General features: G+C 39.9%; 2 protein-coding genes across 15 annotated transcripts in view; both read right to left on the reverse strand.

Moving 5' to 3' along the window:
• wnk3 (WNK lysine deficient protein kinase 3) overlaps positions 1-11,504 on the reverse strand; it is a 43,371-nt gene extending 31,867 nt beyond the window's left edge. For 7 of the 12 annotated variants that reach the window (XM_032522215.1, XM_032522212.1, XM_032522211.1 and 4 more), the window contains exons 1-2: positions 10,839-11,500; positions 1,792-2,998 (exon numbers count right to left, since the gene is read on the reverse strand). In XM_032522215.1, the coding sequence (XP_032378106.1) occupies positions 1,792-2,523 (732 nt within the window). In that variant the 5' untranslated portion in view covers positions 2,524-2,998; positions 10,839-11,500. Of the gene's footprint in view, positions 1-1,791; positions 2,999-10,838 lie in introns of all 12 variants that reach the window. The other 5 variants (XM_032522208.1, XM_032522214.1, XM_032522218.1 and 2 more) reach the window with 3 other exon arrangements.
• Positions 11,505-12,965: 1,461 nt separating this feature from the next.
• Positions 12,966-18,930, reverse strand: fam3a (FAM3 metabolism regulating signaling molecule A). Of its 3 annotated transcripts, none has more exons than XM_032521075.1 (10): positions 18,617-18,930; positions 18,045-18,076; positions 17,820-17,927; positions 17,409-17,432; positions 17,165-17,252; positions 16,766-16,824; positions 16,621-16,671; positions 16,432-16,516; positions 15,593-15,719; positions 12,966-14,183 (listed from the first exon to the last, which is right to left on the reverse strand). In XM_032521075.1, exons 2-10 carry the CDS (start codon positions 18,055-18,057, stop codon positions 14,085-14,087), a joined length of 654 nt encoding a protein of 217 aa, XP_032376966.1. In that variant the 5' UTR covers positions 18,058-18,076; positions 18,617-18,930; the 3' UTR covers positions 12,966-14,084. The 3 variants fall into 3 exon arrangements, with proteins under 3 accessions (XP_032376966.1, XP_032376965.1, XP_032376964.1); XM_032521074.1 differs by having other exon boundaries at positions 17,165-17,291; positions 18,621-18,929; XM_032521073.1 differs by having other exon boundaries at positions 17,165-17,291; positions 18,617-18,929.
• Positions 18,931-18,936: the final 6 nt, after the last annotated feature.

Below are 18,936 nucleotides of genomic sequence, written 5' to 3' on the forward strand. Positions count from 1 at the left end.
TAATACAATTAGAGCGTGGCGCAGTTTGTGAACAGTGTTTTCTCTGGGAGATGGTAAGTCCTTTGGGCTTTTTCACTTATAACATGCACAAAAAAGATGTATAACACAATAATGAAGAGAGAAAAAGCCAAAACCATAATATGAGCACTTATATACAATCCCTAAATTAATATTTCCGTTAAGTGGCATGACTGAATTAGTGTAATTTAGGCTAATGAAGAAAATACCGCTTCTAAAACAACAATCAACAAGAAGAAGCGCTCACATCCCATGATATATTATTCATCACAGTCCCAGAAAAGGAAAGTATCCTCTTTCACTGTGTGCTGTCACTTAAATACAAGCGATGTGTCTCTTTGACCGGTCTTCTGAACTGCAGTCTTGCAGTATGAATATCAAACAGACAAGTGTTAAGATTTCCAAATTCAGGTAGGAAGAGCTCTGTGAAACATCTAATGGCGTTTTTCCATTGCTGGTAACGGCTCGCCTCGGCTTGGCTCGGCCTGGCTCGGCCGGCGCCCATTCTATTTCCGTTTTCCATTACAGATTGAGTAACGCCTCAGCGTGCGTGGTCACCATAGCAACGCGTGATGACGTAATTTTCAACGTGACCACAACAGCACGTCGGCTACTCGCCACAGCCAGAAGAAATGTTTTGTTTCAAAAGAAGCTGAAGGAAGCAACAAAAATCCACGCTAAAAAAACGCGAGTTTGGGAATTCTGACGGAGTTCAGACGTCGACATGACGGTTGTTCGCCGAACAAAAGGGTAAGTTAAGTTCTGGTAACGTTAGCTAACATCTGATGTGTCAGCGTCGAGTCAGTATTACTATACGCCTATAAAGTATCAGAACTTTAGCAACCAGATTACACACCAACATGTGTGCTGTACTGTTTGTGTTTCAGAGCATTCACGCTTTGCAAAATTCCGCCGAGACAGTCTGGTGGGCGAGGTCCGACCGGTGAAACCTTGGTTTTGACTACTGTGCTTCGTATAATCTGTATGAGAGTCACAGAGAGGTTATGACAACGACTGGGATGCATCTGGGACAGCAGAGCCGGGGGGGACACTCTCACAGGGTGCAGGGAGAAGACGGGAAGTTTGGGAGGGTTTGATGCGCTACTTGAAAAGCAAATAAAAACTTTTGTTTATATATTGTCTTGTTTTTTTAAAGTAACAGTGTGCGATATTGGAAACGACATGAAGCCGCTAGTAGCCGACCGAGTTGAAAAGTGAGAATGTGCAGAGAGTGGATAATCTGTCGGTGTCCGGCTAGATTTGTTTTAAATGTCCCGTTTGTTCTGGACACACACTCCGCACTCCTTGTTTGCTAACACGCAGTCATAAGTGACGATTCTCTCCGACCAACCAGCGGTCTGCAGGTTTTCACGTCACCTTATGGTATCGCCTCGGCTCGCTTGGAACCTCGACTGAGGTAGTACTACAAAAAGTACCTGGTAGCAGGTCCCAGGGACTTTTTTTCGTAATGGAAAACCAAAAAAAGCGAGTAGAGCCGAGGCGTGTCGAGTAGATACCACGCAATGGAAAACCGCCATAATACTATTCAGTTCAAAAGAACAAAATTGGACGGAAACTTCTCTAAAGCAACCTTTTGGAATTATTATTTGTCATTATGAAATATTTCTATTTAGGGCTGTGTACACATTCTGGATTCTTTAAGTGCACTGGTTATTTTATCTTGTAGCTAATTGTGCCTGTTAATACAGAATTCATCATTATACATTTTGAATATTTAGCATCATGGTGTGAAAAGATAACAGTTTGTCCTACCTGAAGTTCACACCAAGCCACCTCCACCCAAGTCTCTGTGTCCAGGCCTTTATACACAGTCTTGAAGGCTCCTCTGCCCAGTTCAATGTCAAACTTAAGGAACCGGCCTCCAGGAGAGGTGGCCACAGCCTTCATCTCCGCCTCCTCCTCCTGCTCACGGTCCCTCTCCCTCCCCCTTTGGGTGGGTGCGGAGGAAGATACATCCTTACCCGGCTCCTGGCTGGAGCTGGGGAAGGATGGATCATGGCCCATGGCAGCACAGGATGAAGCAGCTCCTTGCTGCTGGGCACTGCTGGTGAAGACTGAGTCTGAACGCAGCTCCAGGTGGGGGGCACTGTGGGGTGCCTCTGGGAGAACCTCCACCTCATTGTCCTCCTCACAAATCTCCACACTCTTCCTGAAGAAGCGCTTCTCCCTCCTCAGTCGTTTCTGGCCAGTGTCGACTAGTAAGCAGGGCGTGGAGAAGGAAATCGGTCTGACTGGGTTCTCCTTACCCTCCTGGCTGGCTTCCCCTACTCCTCTTCCTCCTACTTCTCTTCCTCCTCCACCTCCATCCTCTTCTCCTGTCACTTTCCTCTCCTGAGCGTGGGAGGAGGAGACGTCTGAGAAGGTGCTGTGTGTCCTCTCCCTCTGTGGGTTGGCCCTGCCTTCCAGCTCAGTGTCCTCCCTCTGTCCATCAGGTTTCTCAGAGGATTCCTCAGTGCCTGTTGGCTCTCCTGGGTCAGTAGCCATGGGGAACGGCCTTTCCCACTGCACCTCGACTTCCCCCGCGTCCTCCTCCTCCTCCAAACCTTTGCTCCTCCGTCAGTCCCCGTCTCTCTCTCTCTTTCAGTGGTCACCCACTCACCCCTTCTGGTCTTTCAGGCTGTTCATCCAGTGCTGCAAGTGACTGAAGGCCGTCTTTGGTCAAACGGGTGACACTCTCCCACGTTTCCTCTGCTGTCTGCCTCCCTGTCTCCTTTTATTATTTGCTTTACAGTAGCACAGCAGGGTTAGAACACAGCTCTTAGAGAATTGTTTCTGTCCTCACTTTCCTCCTCACCTTGTCCTACATGCTCTTTATTTCCACTTAGGTGCAGTACTAATGAAAGTAAACCACACGTCTCAAAGCTCTTAGGAACACACACCAAACCAGTTTTTTCAAGCTTGCTGGGAAAGGTGCAGTGTCTTTCTTTCAAACTGTTGTGTGAATATCTTCAAGTAAAACCTGCAAGACAAAAACAAAACACTGCTTTAATATTAAGACAGCCAGAGAGGGAATTATTGTGATGTTGTTGGCATATTTAACTTTTGTACGAAGAATATAAGTGTGATACTGTTAGCATTTTATGAGATACATTTAAGTAGGAAAGTCAGAGGGTCCTCTTTACTTTAGAGGGACAAAATGGACCAACATCAAAGAAGTAGCGTTACAGAAAATCCTTACAGCCCCTTTGTAAGGGAATTGACTGTCAGAGTAGCCCAATAAGTCTGTGTAAAAGTATGTGTGAACTGGATCGGATTGGATATAAAAGGCTGAACATTTTCCTAAAAAGAAGAGGTGGGACTCAATCAATGCTCTTTCTTGTAATGCCAACCACCGCTAATACTTGCAAAAAGACATTTCCCTTGAGAATGTGAAGCGGTGATTGCCTGTAAAACGTCTGCTAATGCATTTTGAACCATTTAGCTCACAAGGACGCAAAACGCTGCAAACATTCAGGGAAACCTAATGTGAGTAGATGTGAAGACTGACTTAGACAGGGTAACAAACCTTTTCCACAGTCGCTTGCCAAAGTGACCTGATGTAATTAATTGGGCAATGTTAATTCAAAGTCAATACTAGTGAACTCTGGCAGCCCAGCGTGTACCCATATATGGTAAGAATATCCCAGAACCCATATAGGAGAGCAACCATTGAATCTGTGAATCTGCCAAAAAAAGCTTAATCTCTGTTGTGGGCTAACCTTTGACATGTAAACTAGTCCTCAAAGAATATCCAGCTAGCCTGGAATTGCACATGGCTTCATCACACACCAAATGCATGTTATCAGCGTCTTGTGACTTAAGTTGTGTACAAAGGCTCCAATAGTCACTAGAAAACTGCAGTTAGGAATATGCGATCCCAACCATTAAATATGCATGATGAATATGAATAAAAATATGAATATTGGCTGGTTGAGTGAATAATTCATATGCAGAGGGACTGCTGAACTGTAATGGAGTGACTACACACATCTGCAGCAAAGGGCTCATAAATATACACAACTATGACTGTGATTATCATCAGCAAAGGCATCAGCCAACAGTATTACTCACTGCATACCCAGTCAACTATTCAGACAGGGTGATAATAGGCAGCTGTACATCAGCCCTCAGTGTTATGGGAAACTGAACACAGCAGGTTTTCTCTGACATGGCAATATCCCCGCAAAACTGTTATTCATTCACAGTTGGGTTTAGGTGGGTGTGTGTGTGTGTGCGTGTGTGTTTGTGTACTGGTGGGCATTTTTCTAATCTGATCTGTCCCTAGGTATTATATCTTCTCAGCCCTCTGGCAGCCAATAATGTATCAGTGAAAGGCATCAGAGCTGCTTTATTATTTTTATAATTACAGCCTAAAATCACTCTGGAGTCAATATCTAAGAGACAGGGTTGGTCTACCAATTACGGATGCAATAAGGCCCAACATCTCTGTTTGATTAGTAAAAAGAAGACTGCGTGCTAATGCATACCAACAACAAAAGGTGCGCCGCAGGAATGTGTCTGTCCTGGGAGAGTAATGGTGCAGTAAATGGAAAGTAAAAAGTGCAGTCCGGGTCAAGGTATTAACTCACTTTGCATATTAGTTTACAACTCAACACATATTACTTTACAACTGAACACGTAGGACTTTCAAGGGCCAGAGCCAAGGCTTGGGTTACAGTACTCTTAGGTATGAAGCTTTCCAAAAGGACCACACATGTCAATCTTGGCCCCTGCCCTGCCAGGCTGGCTCAGTTAAAGTCACAGCAGCAAATCTAGACTTTGTTTTTAAATTTTAATGAGCAAAGCCCATCTTGTCCATTGGGGGCTCATCTAGTGGCTCACAGCAGCTTTTATCTCTTTTATAAGGCGACAATTAACACTCACATCATGGTTGTTGTCTCTCCAGGCCCAGAGCAAATGAGTCTGACGTGCAATGCAAGTAGCTGTCAGTCACACTAAAAACACAATAGGCTGATATTAGACCATCTGCTAAGAGGTTCCTGAACAAGAACTCCAGTTCAGCAACATTCCTGAGACACAATGCTTTTAGAGACAAACTGTAATTAAGCAAGTAGCTTCCTGCAACACATTCCACCCCTAATACCATGCTGCACCAAACTTTATTACAAAATCATTGACCCATAAGATACAATTGTCTTTCACATTAAACTGTATGCAATGTCCCAATCCCAATTATAACTATGAAAAGATACTTAGAAGGCTGCTCTTTTAAACAAATAACTATATCAAATCATTTTTAACATTATTTTAAATTCTGCAAACAATGTATTGTGTGTACAATGTGCATTGTCAACCATATCTAGAAATAAACACTGAAACAATAAAGAATGCATAAGAAGAAATAACTCAATAAACATCAGTCCTGTATGTTTAGTATGAGTCAATTGCTGGCCACACTCTGCTGGGCAATCTACATAATGACACCATTTCTAAATCATCCCAAGCAAACTTTATCATCCATATGGTCTGTAAAAAAATAAATGAAAAAAAAATCATATCGGCACATATCGGACAACATGTCAATACGATAAATACCAATGTGTCTGTGATATCAGTCAGACTCTAGTAAAACTCAGTGATATTCAATTAAAAAAAAAAATTTAATAACAAAAGCAGCAAATCCTTACACAGACGATGGGGGCAGCATTATTTGTAATTAAATGATTAAACATGAATTAAATGATCAATTATCAAACAATCTTCTTTTTTATTATCAAATACTCATTTCAGCAACCCAGTGCAGGGACATCCTGTAGTGTACAGTCTAAAAAAGGTAAAGGCCAACAGGATGGGGGGAACATAAACGGGGGAAAACAGGCAATAAAGAGAGGGAAGTTGCCCTTTAATCAGGAGCTTATGTCCCCAGGGCAAGGAGTTCCCATGGAAGCCACATACCGGACAGAGTTATCACAGTACATCAAACACGTTCAACCTCATCACTGTCTCACACACACCCAGTCTACAAGCACACATAGACACACACACAGATACAGATATCAGACACACACCAGCAGGCTAGAACAAACTTTGTGTTTCACTCTCTTTCTCTCTGTCTGTCCCTCTCTCATCACACTCTTTCTATCTTTTATACAAAGACAAAAACACACAAACACACACACACATCAAAAGCAAATCCTCTCTCACACACAAACCGCATGTCCCCTTTCAATGAAAGAATGCCGAAAGGAATTTCCTGACACCAGGAAATTGACCAAGCAACTGCCCATGTGGGTAAACATTGTAAACCAAAGTTAAAGATAACAAGGTAAAACTTTAAAATAACCATCTTTAATAGATGGTAAACTGATAGTTAATTCATCTTTAGTTAATTGTCATTTAACTGTTAGCAAACAGTCATGTGACTCTTAACAAACAATTAAAATATATTTAATAATGTTTACTAACTAGTATTTAGAAGTTTATTGTTAAACACATTATATCCATCATATACTATATTAGGCATCGTAATGATTAAAAAATGTTTGTAAGCCTTTAAAAAACCATTTTAAAACATCTATAAACATTACATCGATAGATGGACCAGATATTCCAAAGTAACACTTTGTTAAGGGTTACTAGCTGGTTTGTAAACTGTCTATAAACAGATGACTATTATGCCTTGTTAAATAGTTAATAAATACTTTGTTAACCATCTGTACACATTATTTAGATAAATAGTTAACAATTTGTCAGTGGTTATTAGTTGATTTGTAAAGTGTCTATAAACAGTATCTGGACGGTTATTATAAAAGTTGCAACATATATAAAGAAAAAAAAAATATATATAAATAAACAAACATATACAAACACATTTACACATACACAGTATACACACACACACATAACACAGACAATGAACTAAAGATTAATTAACTATCAATTTGCCATCTATTAATGATGGTTATTATAAAGTGTTACCGATAACAAAACCAACGTAGCAGCTGAAATGCTGACATGTCTCACAAAATGACCGAACACCAAGTTCACACGGCAGAATCATTGTCTGTTCCTTTTTCTAGCAGTGCTGTAAGGACATGAGAACTGAACATCTGATGTGGTGCACACTACCTGCCCTGGAACTCCTGCATGAGGAGAACACCTGCAGCCGTCTCATCATTTCTGAAATGTGCAGTGAAAATCATTGAGACACCTTTGCTGTATGACTGCCAAAGATGTGATTTCTATTCTGCTCTCAAAACCCGCTGGAGGCAATGTTTGTTTTTGCTAGAACTTTTGATCAAAGTTAGGAGACAAGAACTTCCGTTTGTGCACTATCAATTGCACAAAGACAAACAAAAAGTGCACAGACAGAACATCCTACTTAATCTATAACTTTAAACACAACAAATCCATTGCAACCCTATCTGCATGCTGCAGTTTTTTCATCCCTTACTTCATGGGGATACACACTTTAATCCCCTGGAACCAAACTGCCACTGGAAATTAAGCAGGCAGACAAAGGAAGAGCCCGGGGACTGTGCGTGCGTTCGTGCGTGCGTACGTCTGTGAGCGCACAGACAGCGCCGTTTTAGCAATTGAGGGGGACAGGTAGATGAAAAGAGTGAATAAAAAGTGGTGAGGGGGGACAGGAAGGGATTGTAGTTGGTGGGAGCAAGCGGACAGCAGAGTTTGAAACAGAGAGAGAGGGAAGGAGAGATGGAGCGCAATGGGCCAGCGAGTAGAAGGGGTGGGAAAAATGTGTGTGAAAGAGAACAAGAGAGAGAGATAAAGAGAGGGAGGTGGCACAGACAAAAAGGGAGATGGGGGGATTTTGCCTAATAAAATATGTGCCAATGTTTGTGTGAATGAAAGCAGTGACTATAGCTACATTTTAGCCTGGACAAAAGCAGCTATAGTTGGAGAGGAGAGGAGAGGAGAGGAGAGAAGAGAAGAGAAGAGAAGAGAAGAGAAGAGAAGAGAAGAGAAGAGAAGAGAAGAGAAGAGAGGAGAAGAGAAGAGGAATGCTTTTAGTGGTGGGAAATGGTTAAAAACATGAGGTGATTACATTAGCATAGGAATAGTTTCCGTCGGTATGTCCAGTGTCAGGGTGAGACTGGGTGATGAGGCCCAAGGGAGAGCAGGGTGAACGACTAAATTTCTGTAAACCTGTTAATAAGCTAGCAGTGTTGTAGCCGAGTCACCAACTGTCGAGTCCGAGTCAAAGTCACCATTACCTGCGATCAAGTTGAGTCACGAGTCCAGAGGATTGCGACTTAAGTCAGCATGCTCCTTATTTTGTCTTATGTGATAGTTAACTGCATATGTTTTGGACCATTAGTTGGACCATAAAGGTAATATAAAGATGTCACCCAGACTTTTCCACATCAAACAATCAATTGAGAAAATAATCAGCACATTAATTGATGATGAAAATAATTGTCAGTTGAAGCACTAGTTCTAAGTCCACAACCATGGATACAATGGTTTCTTAAATGTCTTATCGCTATCTGAATTTGTTACTGCGCTAACAATTTCCTGAAATTTTAAGAAAGCCAAAAGATTTTTTTTTTAAATTAAAATTAACTTTTCCAACTTTAAATGTCTAACTATAAAATATATTGCAAACTTTTAACTGATTATAATTATCGTCAGGTGTAAAGTTGAGTGTATTATCATAAGCATGTGTTGCAGTCTTTTAGCAACTGCCAGCTACGATAGTTTGCATATTATACGTTTGTTGATTACTAGACAGAGAGATCTTTGCTATACCAGACAGGGAGTCAGGAATTAATGGAAGCATTCAGCAGATAAACTTGACTGAAAACTAGGAAAGGAGATACATATAAAAAAGGTGTTGAATTTATTTGATTGAGTAGTGTAAATACCCCTCAGTCATGTTGTGTGTGTAGATCAAATCCAAACCAATACCTGCCTGTAAGAATAACTTTTCAACAAAAAATGTATGCAACACTTGAACTCTACCGAATCATTTTCCAATTCAGCATTAGTCTCACAGAAACTTAAAGAGGAGATGAAGTCTGAGTGACGTTGGGAGATGTGGGAAAATTCAAATGGGCTTGATGGCAAGCAGCAACTGTTATGAATATCACAGGTCTACTCACAGTAGCAGGAAAAACAAAGACCATGCTTGTTCATTGAGGCCATGTCTAACGGGCATGACTTCTATCACACAGTCACACCGAGCTACATTACTGTAAGTGGTAGGTGTAAACCTCAAAAGAGCAGACTGTCGCATTGAAAAACAGGAGGCTGCCAGGATCAAACTGTGAATGTGTGGCACAATTAATTAATTACAATGTTCAGGAGGACAGGCACAATACACTACACACAGCTTGGGAAGAGAGAACACTACAGTTTGAAACGTCTTAATGAGAAGATCCTAAAAATCACCCACAAAAAACTTGTGGGTGACTATTCATCTAAACCCAGCACAGTGTATGTGCAAATGTACAATAAAAGATAATGCAATGAAAACTGCGGACTCTTCCTTCTCACTTACTGAAGGAGTTGGTTCAGAACATGTTGCTTCCCTGTGCATCTTTTGTCTATATGTTTTGTCTACATTTTGAAATCTGATTTTTTTTTTAATTAAGTGACAACCACTAGACTCAAACACACAATGATTGTTTCCTTCCCATTAGGAAAACTCAAGGCTGAAAACACAACAAGGACTTTTGTCCAATCCAGGTCAAGCATGGGAGAGTGGAGTGTAGGTAGCACACACAGAGCACTGTTCACTGAGGGAGAGAGACAGAGAGAAGATGTGTTATCTAACCCCCCTTTTTGTTCTCTTTCATTCCCCTCAACAAGCGCAACCATCCCATGCCAAAGGATTCAAATCCAGGTAAGGGAAAGGCTCCTTAATCAGCCAATGGTGAATCAGGATTACATGTTAGTAGTTCACTAGTCCTGGAGTTCATCAACTGAGCCTCTTTTACACCTGTAAATGTTATCTGAAATTTTATGGATAAAGTAAATCAGCAAATTGTGGATTTGAGTTTTTAGCACCTGTCAGCCTTCTTTGGGAGAGGTAGCATCCTCCCTAATGCTTTGAGTACACTACTTTCACTCCAAGTGGGACTAATCGATGCAATGTATTCATAAACTGTATATCACTAAAATATCAATCCAGGATGGAGTTGAGGAGGAGATGATTGATGTTATCTATATAATAATGTAGGCATTTCTTCTACTTATAAGACAGGATAGCCTACAGCCTAGGTGTAGCTGACATTGTGATTTTTCTAAACATAACTGTGTATTGCGAAAAATGTCCTCGAGCAAAGAAGAACCCATGATGCGACTGACTGGTCGTACAGTGGTCAAACTCTGAAGCAAAATGCAATCGACGCATGTTATTTATAGGCTACGACACAGTGATGCCTGGATGTGCAAGCACCATGAAGTGCAGCTGAGCTATTGGCTGTCTGGAAGCTCAGCTGACTTTAAAAACGCCGTGCAAACGGTGAAAGACACAAAGTACAGTCACCGTACAAGACAAGAGCATAGTGACTGAGACGACAAACACCAATAGAAATCAAGAATGTTCGTACCTTTTGGCCCTTAGTGCCCCGAGCACAGGCAAACTATTCAAATTATAGGCTTATCATTAGTCTGTATGCAAGTCTGCACTTGACTTGAATGTTTTTACAAAGCATAATGAATTCAGAATAATAAGCAGCCATAGGAGAGGATAAATACCTAATAAGCAATTTCGTAGCTAGCGTTAGGGCTTGAGACTGACTAAACAAAATAGCAATGCTTCATTAGGGGGCTCCGTCTTTGAATAAAGGAAAATACAGTTTGCTTTGTAAATTAAAATAACAACAAACACTCACCCGAATGTAACATCGTAGCTCGTCAGTCCAGCGATATCAAATTTAAAAAAAAAAACGAGCAGATTTGCCCAGATAGCTAGCTAACGTTTGCTAACGTTAACTCACCGATAACAGTAACCTATTTCTTATTTTTCCTATAGCTATTTTTTTTTTTTTACAAACGTTATTACACAAGATTTACACTGGGCTTTCTGTCTACAAAATTATATTTTTGTACACCCACTGAAAAAATACATTTACGAAAAACCGTTAGAAAAATTTGCAGTTCCGTTGGTTTTCTTCTTTGCGTTTTTTAAGCTTTGCTGCGGTGTATTCGGCTCGGAAATCCCAACCGGAGTCGTCGAGCCTCCGTCTGTGTGAAAGACAGGCGGAAAACACTTGATGTCACTTCGTGTTCCAATCCAGACGGTGTTGGTTTATAGATATTTACACTCGCTGCTCGGTTTAACGGCTCCAAGTCGCGCGGCTGACCTTTCATTTGCACCCGAATAATAACAGAAACTTATGTACACGATTTACAACGCACGACTCCAACGGTCTTCAGCCGGTTCGCGTGTGTACTGAACACGCTCTGCCTGCCCTCTGTTCTCACCGGCCAGCCACAAGGTTCCTCACCATCCTGAGGACTAACACATCCAACAGTTAGCTAGCTAGCCAGCTTACTCCACCACAAGAGGGCAGTGGTACCATAGACAGTAAGAGTGATAGCTACACGTTTGTATCGTTCTCTAAATACATGCATGGTTTGTATCAACGGCTTGTAATGTGACTTTAATGCTGCATTTAAATGCTCTTCGTAAGCTTCAGTTTTAGAACAGCAGCCAAGAAAGGGAACGTTCACGCCAAAATAAAAAATATTTGTTCCTTTATCTGTAGTGCAATTTATTAAGTGAGAATATTGGCTTGACGTGAGTTGCGTAGTTTTGGAGACATCGGCCGTTGAGATGTCTACCTTCTGTCAAATATAATGGAACTAGATGGCACTCGGCGGTGCTCAAAACCCCTAAAATACATTTAAAAAACTAAACAGTAGTCTGTAGTCTCTTTTCAGGAATCATTATCACCCATTTACTCTACAGTTACTTTATTGCTCAGAAATTTCACTGTGGTAGAAAAACAATTGTTCTTATATTAAACTGTTCCCAGATCTGATTATCTTGCGTAACCAGGTCATGCTTTCTGGAAAGAGACATTACTGGAAAGTGAAAATAATCAAATCTATGTCAGAACACACAAAACGTAGAATGAATGTATTTGTTTAATTTGATTTTCAGCAATTAGATTTTAACTAAGTACATTTACAAATGTACTTACAGTAAGTACATTTTTTAACTACACACACACATATATACATACATACACATTTATATATATACACATTTTAATCATAGATTTATTTTACGTTTTTCTTGTGAGAAATGTGGAGACTGTTAAAATAAATTACCCCTCTAATTAATGCTCATAATGTAGGCTACAAAGAATTAAAGTTTGTCTGACGTGACACTTGGGGTGAAATGAATAATGCAACAACAACAACAAAAAGAGTAAATATGCAAGTAAAAAAAGTCTAGGCCTACGTGTTGTTCTACCTCAACATTGCTGGAAGTCTCTTTCTATGAACATCGCATAACCCACAGTCCTTAAGAGCACCGAAGTGATTCGTAATGATTGGTAATTTTGCACATTATCTCTTTGCTGGTTCGCTTTTTACTGTGGAAATACTGCTGCTCTCAAGGGAATTTCCCTATTGTGGGATGAATAAAGCATTATCTAATGTAGCTCTCAAAATTCCGATTTTTCTAAAAACACTTGAAGACCCCATAAGACATCTCAGTGTGACAATGAAATTGATCGCGTTTTTATTACAGCACAGTTTCAGCGAGCAACACGATTCGTTGGTGCCTGTCACCGAATTAGCCGTCAAACCTGAAATGTTCTTTATTCCGTCTGCAGTGTTTTCTTATGACCACCACAGCATATGCTTAGCGAAGCAAATGTCTTGAACAGAATGAACTGAGTAACCTCAGCGATACTTCGACTTTTGTCGACCCCTAGTGAATTTCCTGAAATATGCCAGTTGACTCAAGCCCACTCGAGAGGACCCATAAGAAAGAAAAAAAAACAAGAAATATGCGGACAATTTTATTTATCAGCATTGTAGTCACAATATAAAGACAGACTGTGATGCTTTGTAGAAAATATTTACATTTAGAGTTAACATTACATTATTCAGACAAAAGCAGCTAAAATTGACTTCTAACCATATTTTTTAAATCATTTTTATTTCTTTACATGTCCTTCATTGTTAGGCTTGCAAGATGCCAGGTGGATACATTAAACAAAAAAAAAAAATACACACAACCACACATTTAGGTCAAATCTTTAAAGCACTCAGTTGAAAGATTCTTGCAGGCCTGAGAAACATTAAAACCATGGGTGCTGCTATGATGAACGAACACCATGAATCGGTTTTCTAATAAAGTGTTTAAATAAATAGTTGTAACAGAGGAAAATGACCTAGGCCTATTTTATTTGAAGAAATTGTAAACATGTGGCAAGCAATAACTGCAGTGTGTCAAGTTCTAAGGAAACAATGGGAGCCGAAACTAGGGATAACAAGATCACTGAAATATGTATCACAGGATATTAACGATTTAAATATAAAAATCTGCCTACACTTGCGCTTAGTAGGACACAACTAGTAGTATACCTCAAATGTTATTATGCTGATGTGGATTAGGTTTCCAAATACCTTAATGTGAACCCAGTTAGGCGTGTCTTTTGCCTGCTGAACATCAAATATCCTGCGCAGAATATTGACACCAAACAGACAGGCTAGCAGAGAGGAAATGTCCATTTCATACATTGACTTTGGAAAACCTACTCCAGCTGTATTTCTTCACTAATTGCTTTTATACTTGGGTCATCAAACATTTGGCCTCTTAAGTTCCCCATAACCTGACACAAACATTTTTCTTGTTTCTACAACATTACTTCCACTCAAAAGTGGCTCACATAGCTTAATGCACCAATCCTCCATAAGAAGTTCCAGCAATTTTAAATATCTATCTGTATCAAGTCCTACCAGTCAATTTATGCCTCTGCCACAAGAGGATAAATAAAAACGCCATTTGTGGCCCAGATCTTTGATGGTTTCAGTTATTCAGCAGCTTTTTAAAAAGTCATTTGGATGCACTCCTGCCACTCCAGGTCTTGATGTACTGTACGTAAGAGTATCGGACCGTATTATGCTTCCAGGGGTGGCCGCAGAGGAATACAGCCATCCATCTCCAGAGACTCGGGCCAACCTTCATACTTGTTGCTGCTCTTACTGTTCTTCATTCGCTGATGGGAACAACCACAACCAAACAGAACTATTGTCATGAAAACAGACTGGGATCAGAGGGGTATTTCAAAAAGCAGGTTTAACAAACTGAGTTCAAACCTGAACTCTGGGTTGAAAAACTCAGAACTTTCAAACTCAGAGTTTCTGGTTTCAGAACAGGGGATAAGAATGAGGTCAATCAACTCAGAGTTAAGTTAACTCTGGGTAAAGTGTGTGCACGTGCCTATCAAAAGCCCTACTCAATGGAATGCAGATGACATGATTCATCAAAAAAACCCAGAGATTTTATTTCAAGCAATTGTGATGTTGGTTAGCCTACCCTATACTAGTAGAATTCCTAATAAGTACATTAATCCTTTTGTTACTGCTAACTCACTATCCCACCCATCATCGTAGACACAGCGTGGCACACTGGTTTTCTATAGCGGAACAGATCTTTAGACATTCTGTAGACAATGCAATCTATTTTAAGGTAACTCAATTTGAGTTATTTATTTATTTATTTATTTAGAAAATTGTCATGTGGCCTGCATTGTAAAACAAAAATTTAAAATGATGACAGGCACTTATCTTTATTTTTCACTGGTTAATCTGTCTGGTGGAGCATGATAAAGCAGACCATGCAGCTGTAGGTACTCTTAATACTCCAAAGACGGTTCATAATGGATTAGATTATAAACACAAAATGTTTTAAAAATTTTCCTTTAAAAAAAAAAAGGAGGAGGATGAAGACGGTCAGCGGCCACAAGGGAAGATACAGAGAGGCCTGTTGAGGTTCACACCTTAACAATAACCAGACACATTCCCGCAGGATTGTGAGCAGAGATTGGGGAGTAATTTACAACATCCACAACCTTAGCTACATGTAGCAGTGTGTAATGTAAACACTGCAGTAAACATGCCTGGAGCAGATGACCATATAAAAGAAAGGGAGAGCTAAGAGTAGAAAAAAACAAAAACTGTTGCCAGCAGAGTGTTCAAAACGGTCTAAAATCTAAGGTTCTTGCTCAGAGAAATTACTTTTACCTCATTATTTTAAGCTTTGATAATATGAACATTCAACATTGTAACATTATATACACATGCATGTATGTATGCATGTTAAAAAAAAGGAAAAGCATAAGAAAACCCCTTTAATACCGCTATATGTTGGAATTGCAATAAATTCTCCACGGTATAAAGGCCCACAAATATTTTGTAATGGTACATAGTTGTATCTTTCCCGTATTATAATTGCATATCATTGAATTGCCTGCATCATAATTATAACTGTTAGCAACAAATCTTAATAATATTGTCTGGTGAGTCATTTTGGATTGTAGTTTCTACAATGACTACTAACTAAAATCAAAAGAGCTGAACATTTCTACCGATAGCTTAGCTCTGTTCTGCATCAATGGGAACATACCTGCTCAAAGGGACTCTTATTCTCAATGCCCTTTGCTCCAACAAACACCCAGCTGTCTCGAAAGGCCAGCTCCTTCACTGCCGTGCTCCCAAGCTCCTCAAACAGTCGGCGAGACTCCTCATTCAACCTGGAAATGAGGATAAAGTAACAGGGCAATTAGGTGGATTTGCTGCTAAGCAAAAGGCTTACAAGTTAAATGAAGTGCTTAACCTCTGTTACATTTGATTGCAATTAAATGCCCGCCACTACCATTTCTCAGTAGGCTCCTCTTTGGCTTTACCACAATCTCAAGGTTTAATATTCACAGACAGCCCTGATATGTTTAAGCCATACGGCCTTTCAGGGTAGCGGAGCGATTTACGATCATGCTGATGTTGATACACTGAAAGGATCAAGTGTTAAAAACTAAATGATTCATCCATCAGATTTAACTGCAATATTAAAAATAAAATCCTGATTTCTGACAACTTAATTCCTTACTCAAAGAAAATGTTGTTCACCTCCTTCAGTGACAATTCAGAGCTTTTGCTCTTTCATGATGTTAAACTTGAAAGACATCTGTACCAAATGCAACGTTGTTCAAACACAAGTGGAGTGTACAATGTTGAATATAGACGTATAGCTTCAGCTGCATTGGCCGTGCTGTTTAGCTATGAACATGCTATTGTCTGTATCTGTGCCACATCATTATTTTACTCTACAAATTATTTTCCAAGTTAAAACATTAAATATCATTTAGCTTCAGCGGACAATTTGATCTGTGGAAAATTTCTTTAAGGTGAGTCTAAAAGAGAAAGAGAGGGGTGTTGGACTAGAACTAATAGATCATGGATTCTTACTTTGTAGCTGCATCATCAAAGGAAGCCACAAACACGAGTGTTCCTTCATGGAGCGGCCGGAGAAACTTCAACAGCTCAGAAATATCTGAGAACAGACATCACATGAGCCATGAACTGTAGTTTATAGATTGTTCTTACCATACACCAGATGTGAAAGATGTACTATAGATTAGTGTGTGGTTTTATTACCTCCTGCCCACGTATCAAAATTCTTTGTGTCCAAGAGCTCTCCTGTCACACCTGAAGCAAAGGAACATCAGTTAGATAATCATTATTGCATTACATGAGCTTAATGCAACACAGTCGGTTAATAGGTGGAGGAAGAAACTTTTACCATTCACCAAAGCTATGTTTAGTCCTCTGCCAACGTTGTTCTTCACACTGCTCACTAACCTGTGAGACAAAAACATTAAAAGGTTAAGCTTAGTCCACTTCCTTGCCATGCACTTATACATTAATCTACACACTGCCTGACACTTGAGCAACAACAACAACAAATATATTAACAACCAAGACTACAGACAAAAACAAAGAAATGGGGGACAGACAGACTGGAAGAATACTTGCATTGAGCTTCCCAGACAGGCTTGGAGGCCTGGTTATGAAAGCACAGAGGGGGAAAAAAGAACACAGTGTGAAACCAAAAAAAAGAAAAAGAAAAAGTGACAGACAGACAACAGGGGAGACAAAGACAAAGATGAACAGAAAGAAATTGGTAAGCACTGAATCTCACATCTTGTCTTCCAGGCAGATTTTGGGCCCAATGACATTGGCAGCACCAGACACCAGGCGGAAAGCCAAATGTTTTGGGGGACAGGGAGCTGAAAGTCCACATTTATACCTTCGAGGCCGGGGTTCAGCTAAGATATATAACACATTAGCCAATGGTAATAAGAAAGATAAAGACAACATTATCATGATCATACTTGACAGGAAAAGTAGTCATAAAATTGTCATATACAGTTTCTCTTACTCACCAGGTGTTGGTTCTTTGCTTGCACCTGAAAGAAATACAAACATTTTACACTTAAATGAACTAATCTCATATTAAAGCTTTGTTTGATCATATTACACACATACCCTTTATCACACATGCATTAAACCTTAGCCTATAACTTGTCTTTAGGGTTGCCACTAACAATTATTTTAAATTTTAGCCTCTAAAATGTCAGAAAATAGTGAGAAACGCTCATCATGTTTCCCAGACACCATGGTGATATCAACAGTACAAAAGCCAAAGATATTCAATTTTTTAATTATATCAAACAAAGCAAATCCTCACATTAAGCAGCTAGAAGCAGTGAGTGTAAGCATTTTTTGTTTGATGAATTGTTCTCAACTACTTTTCTTTGTCTCTCAACTAAGGCTTTGAGAACTACTTCTCTTACTGCCGAAGAAATGCCGCACAGATGAACCACTCTCCCCTCCAAAGAAGGTGTTTGCCAGCAGCCAGGTGAGCCCCACCAACAGCAACACAGCCACAGCTCTGAGGGGGCCTGTCAATACAAACAAGTTACAGGACACACCAATTCAGGCAACACACGTGGGATTACCTCCAGATCAGTAAAATTCCCACTAGAGTGTACTAAAACGTAGTACAAGTTTGAACCAACCTGTTAATCTCATGATTCACCGTCTCATAGACCTACACAAAGAAAGTAGCATCATTATGGTAGTTTGAATTTCTGACTTACTGCTTAGTGCAGTGTTTTACAGTGGCTTTTTTGTCAAAGAAACTTTCATGATCAAAATGTTTTTATTTCCATTTATCATGATAAAAGTTTTAAACAGTGCAAAGAAAAGGTAGTTAGACTAAGCGTTTGCAAAAAGCAATTATAGCCTACCATTTCATTGTGAATAAATCATAAATTGTTTTTATGTAACTGTAAACAGTTTATACGTGACAGTCGTGAAGGGAAATACTTGGTATTCTTTTATTAAATTTGTACTTAATGTAACACTTGAAATCATAAACATCCCAATACAACTCTGGGGTTCTTTTAGTTAAAGCTGTCAACGAGATCTTCAACAGAAAGCGTTACATGTTTTCAGGGGCAATGCAAGATGGCTCTGCAGAGATGACGTTCGAAGGGAGTGACATGAACCCAAACCAAAGGCATGGTTATTCCTTAGACAACTTAATTAATCACTTATATGAACTTGCAAAGGACAAACGACATGTTACCTACTGTGTCCACTGTCCACGCTTCTGGCGAGTGTTGCCTTTTCTTTGCACCTTTGCTCGTAGGCTCTGTAATGAACGGTAAAGAGAAGCTGTTGCTCTTGCCACTCGGGACTTCTACTACTATTTTTTGCGCTGTTTCCTCATTGAGGATCCTCTGGTATAAATGGGCTTTCAATGAGAACACAAACTGAAGTCAATATGCTCAGCCGATAATTAAATATTAAAATAATGTAAAACAAGCCATATTACTCCGCGTTTAATAACCATGGAAAAAAGTCTTCCGGATATATAGCTAGCCGACCCCCAGTCCGTGACCACGG

Source organism: Etheostoma spectabile, chromosome 7 (assembly GCF_008692095.1).
Source record: "Etheostoma spectabile isolate EspeVRDwgs_2016 chromosome 7, UIUC_Espe_1.0, whole genome shotgun sequence".
NCBI lineage: Eukaryota > Metazoa > Chordata > Actinopteri > Perciformes > Percidae > Etheostoma > Etheostoma spectabile.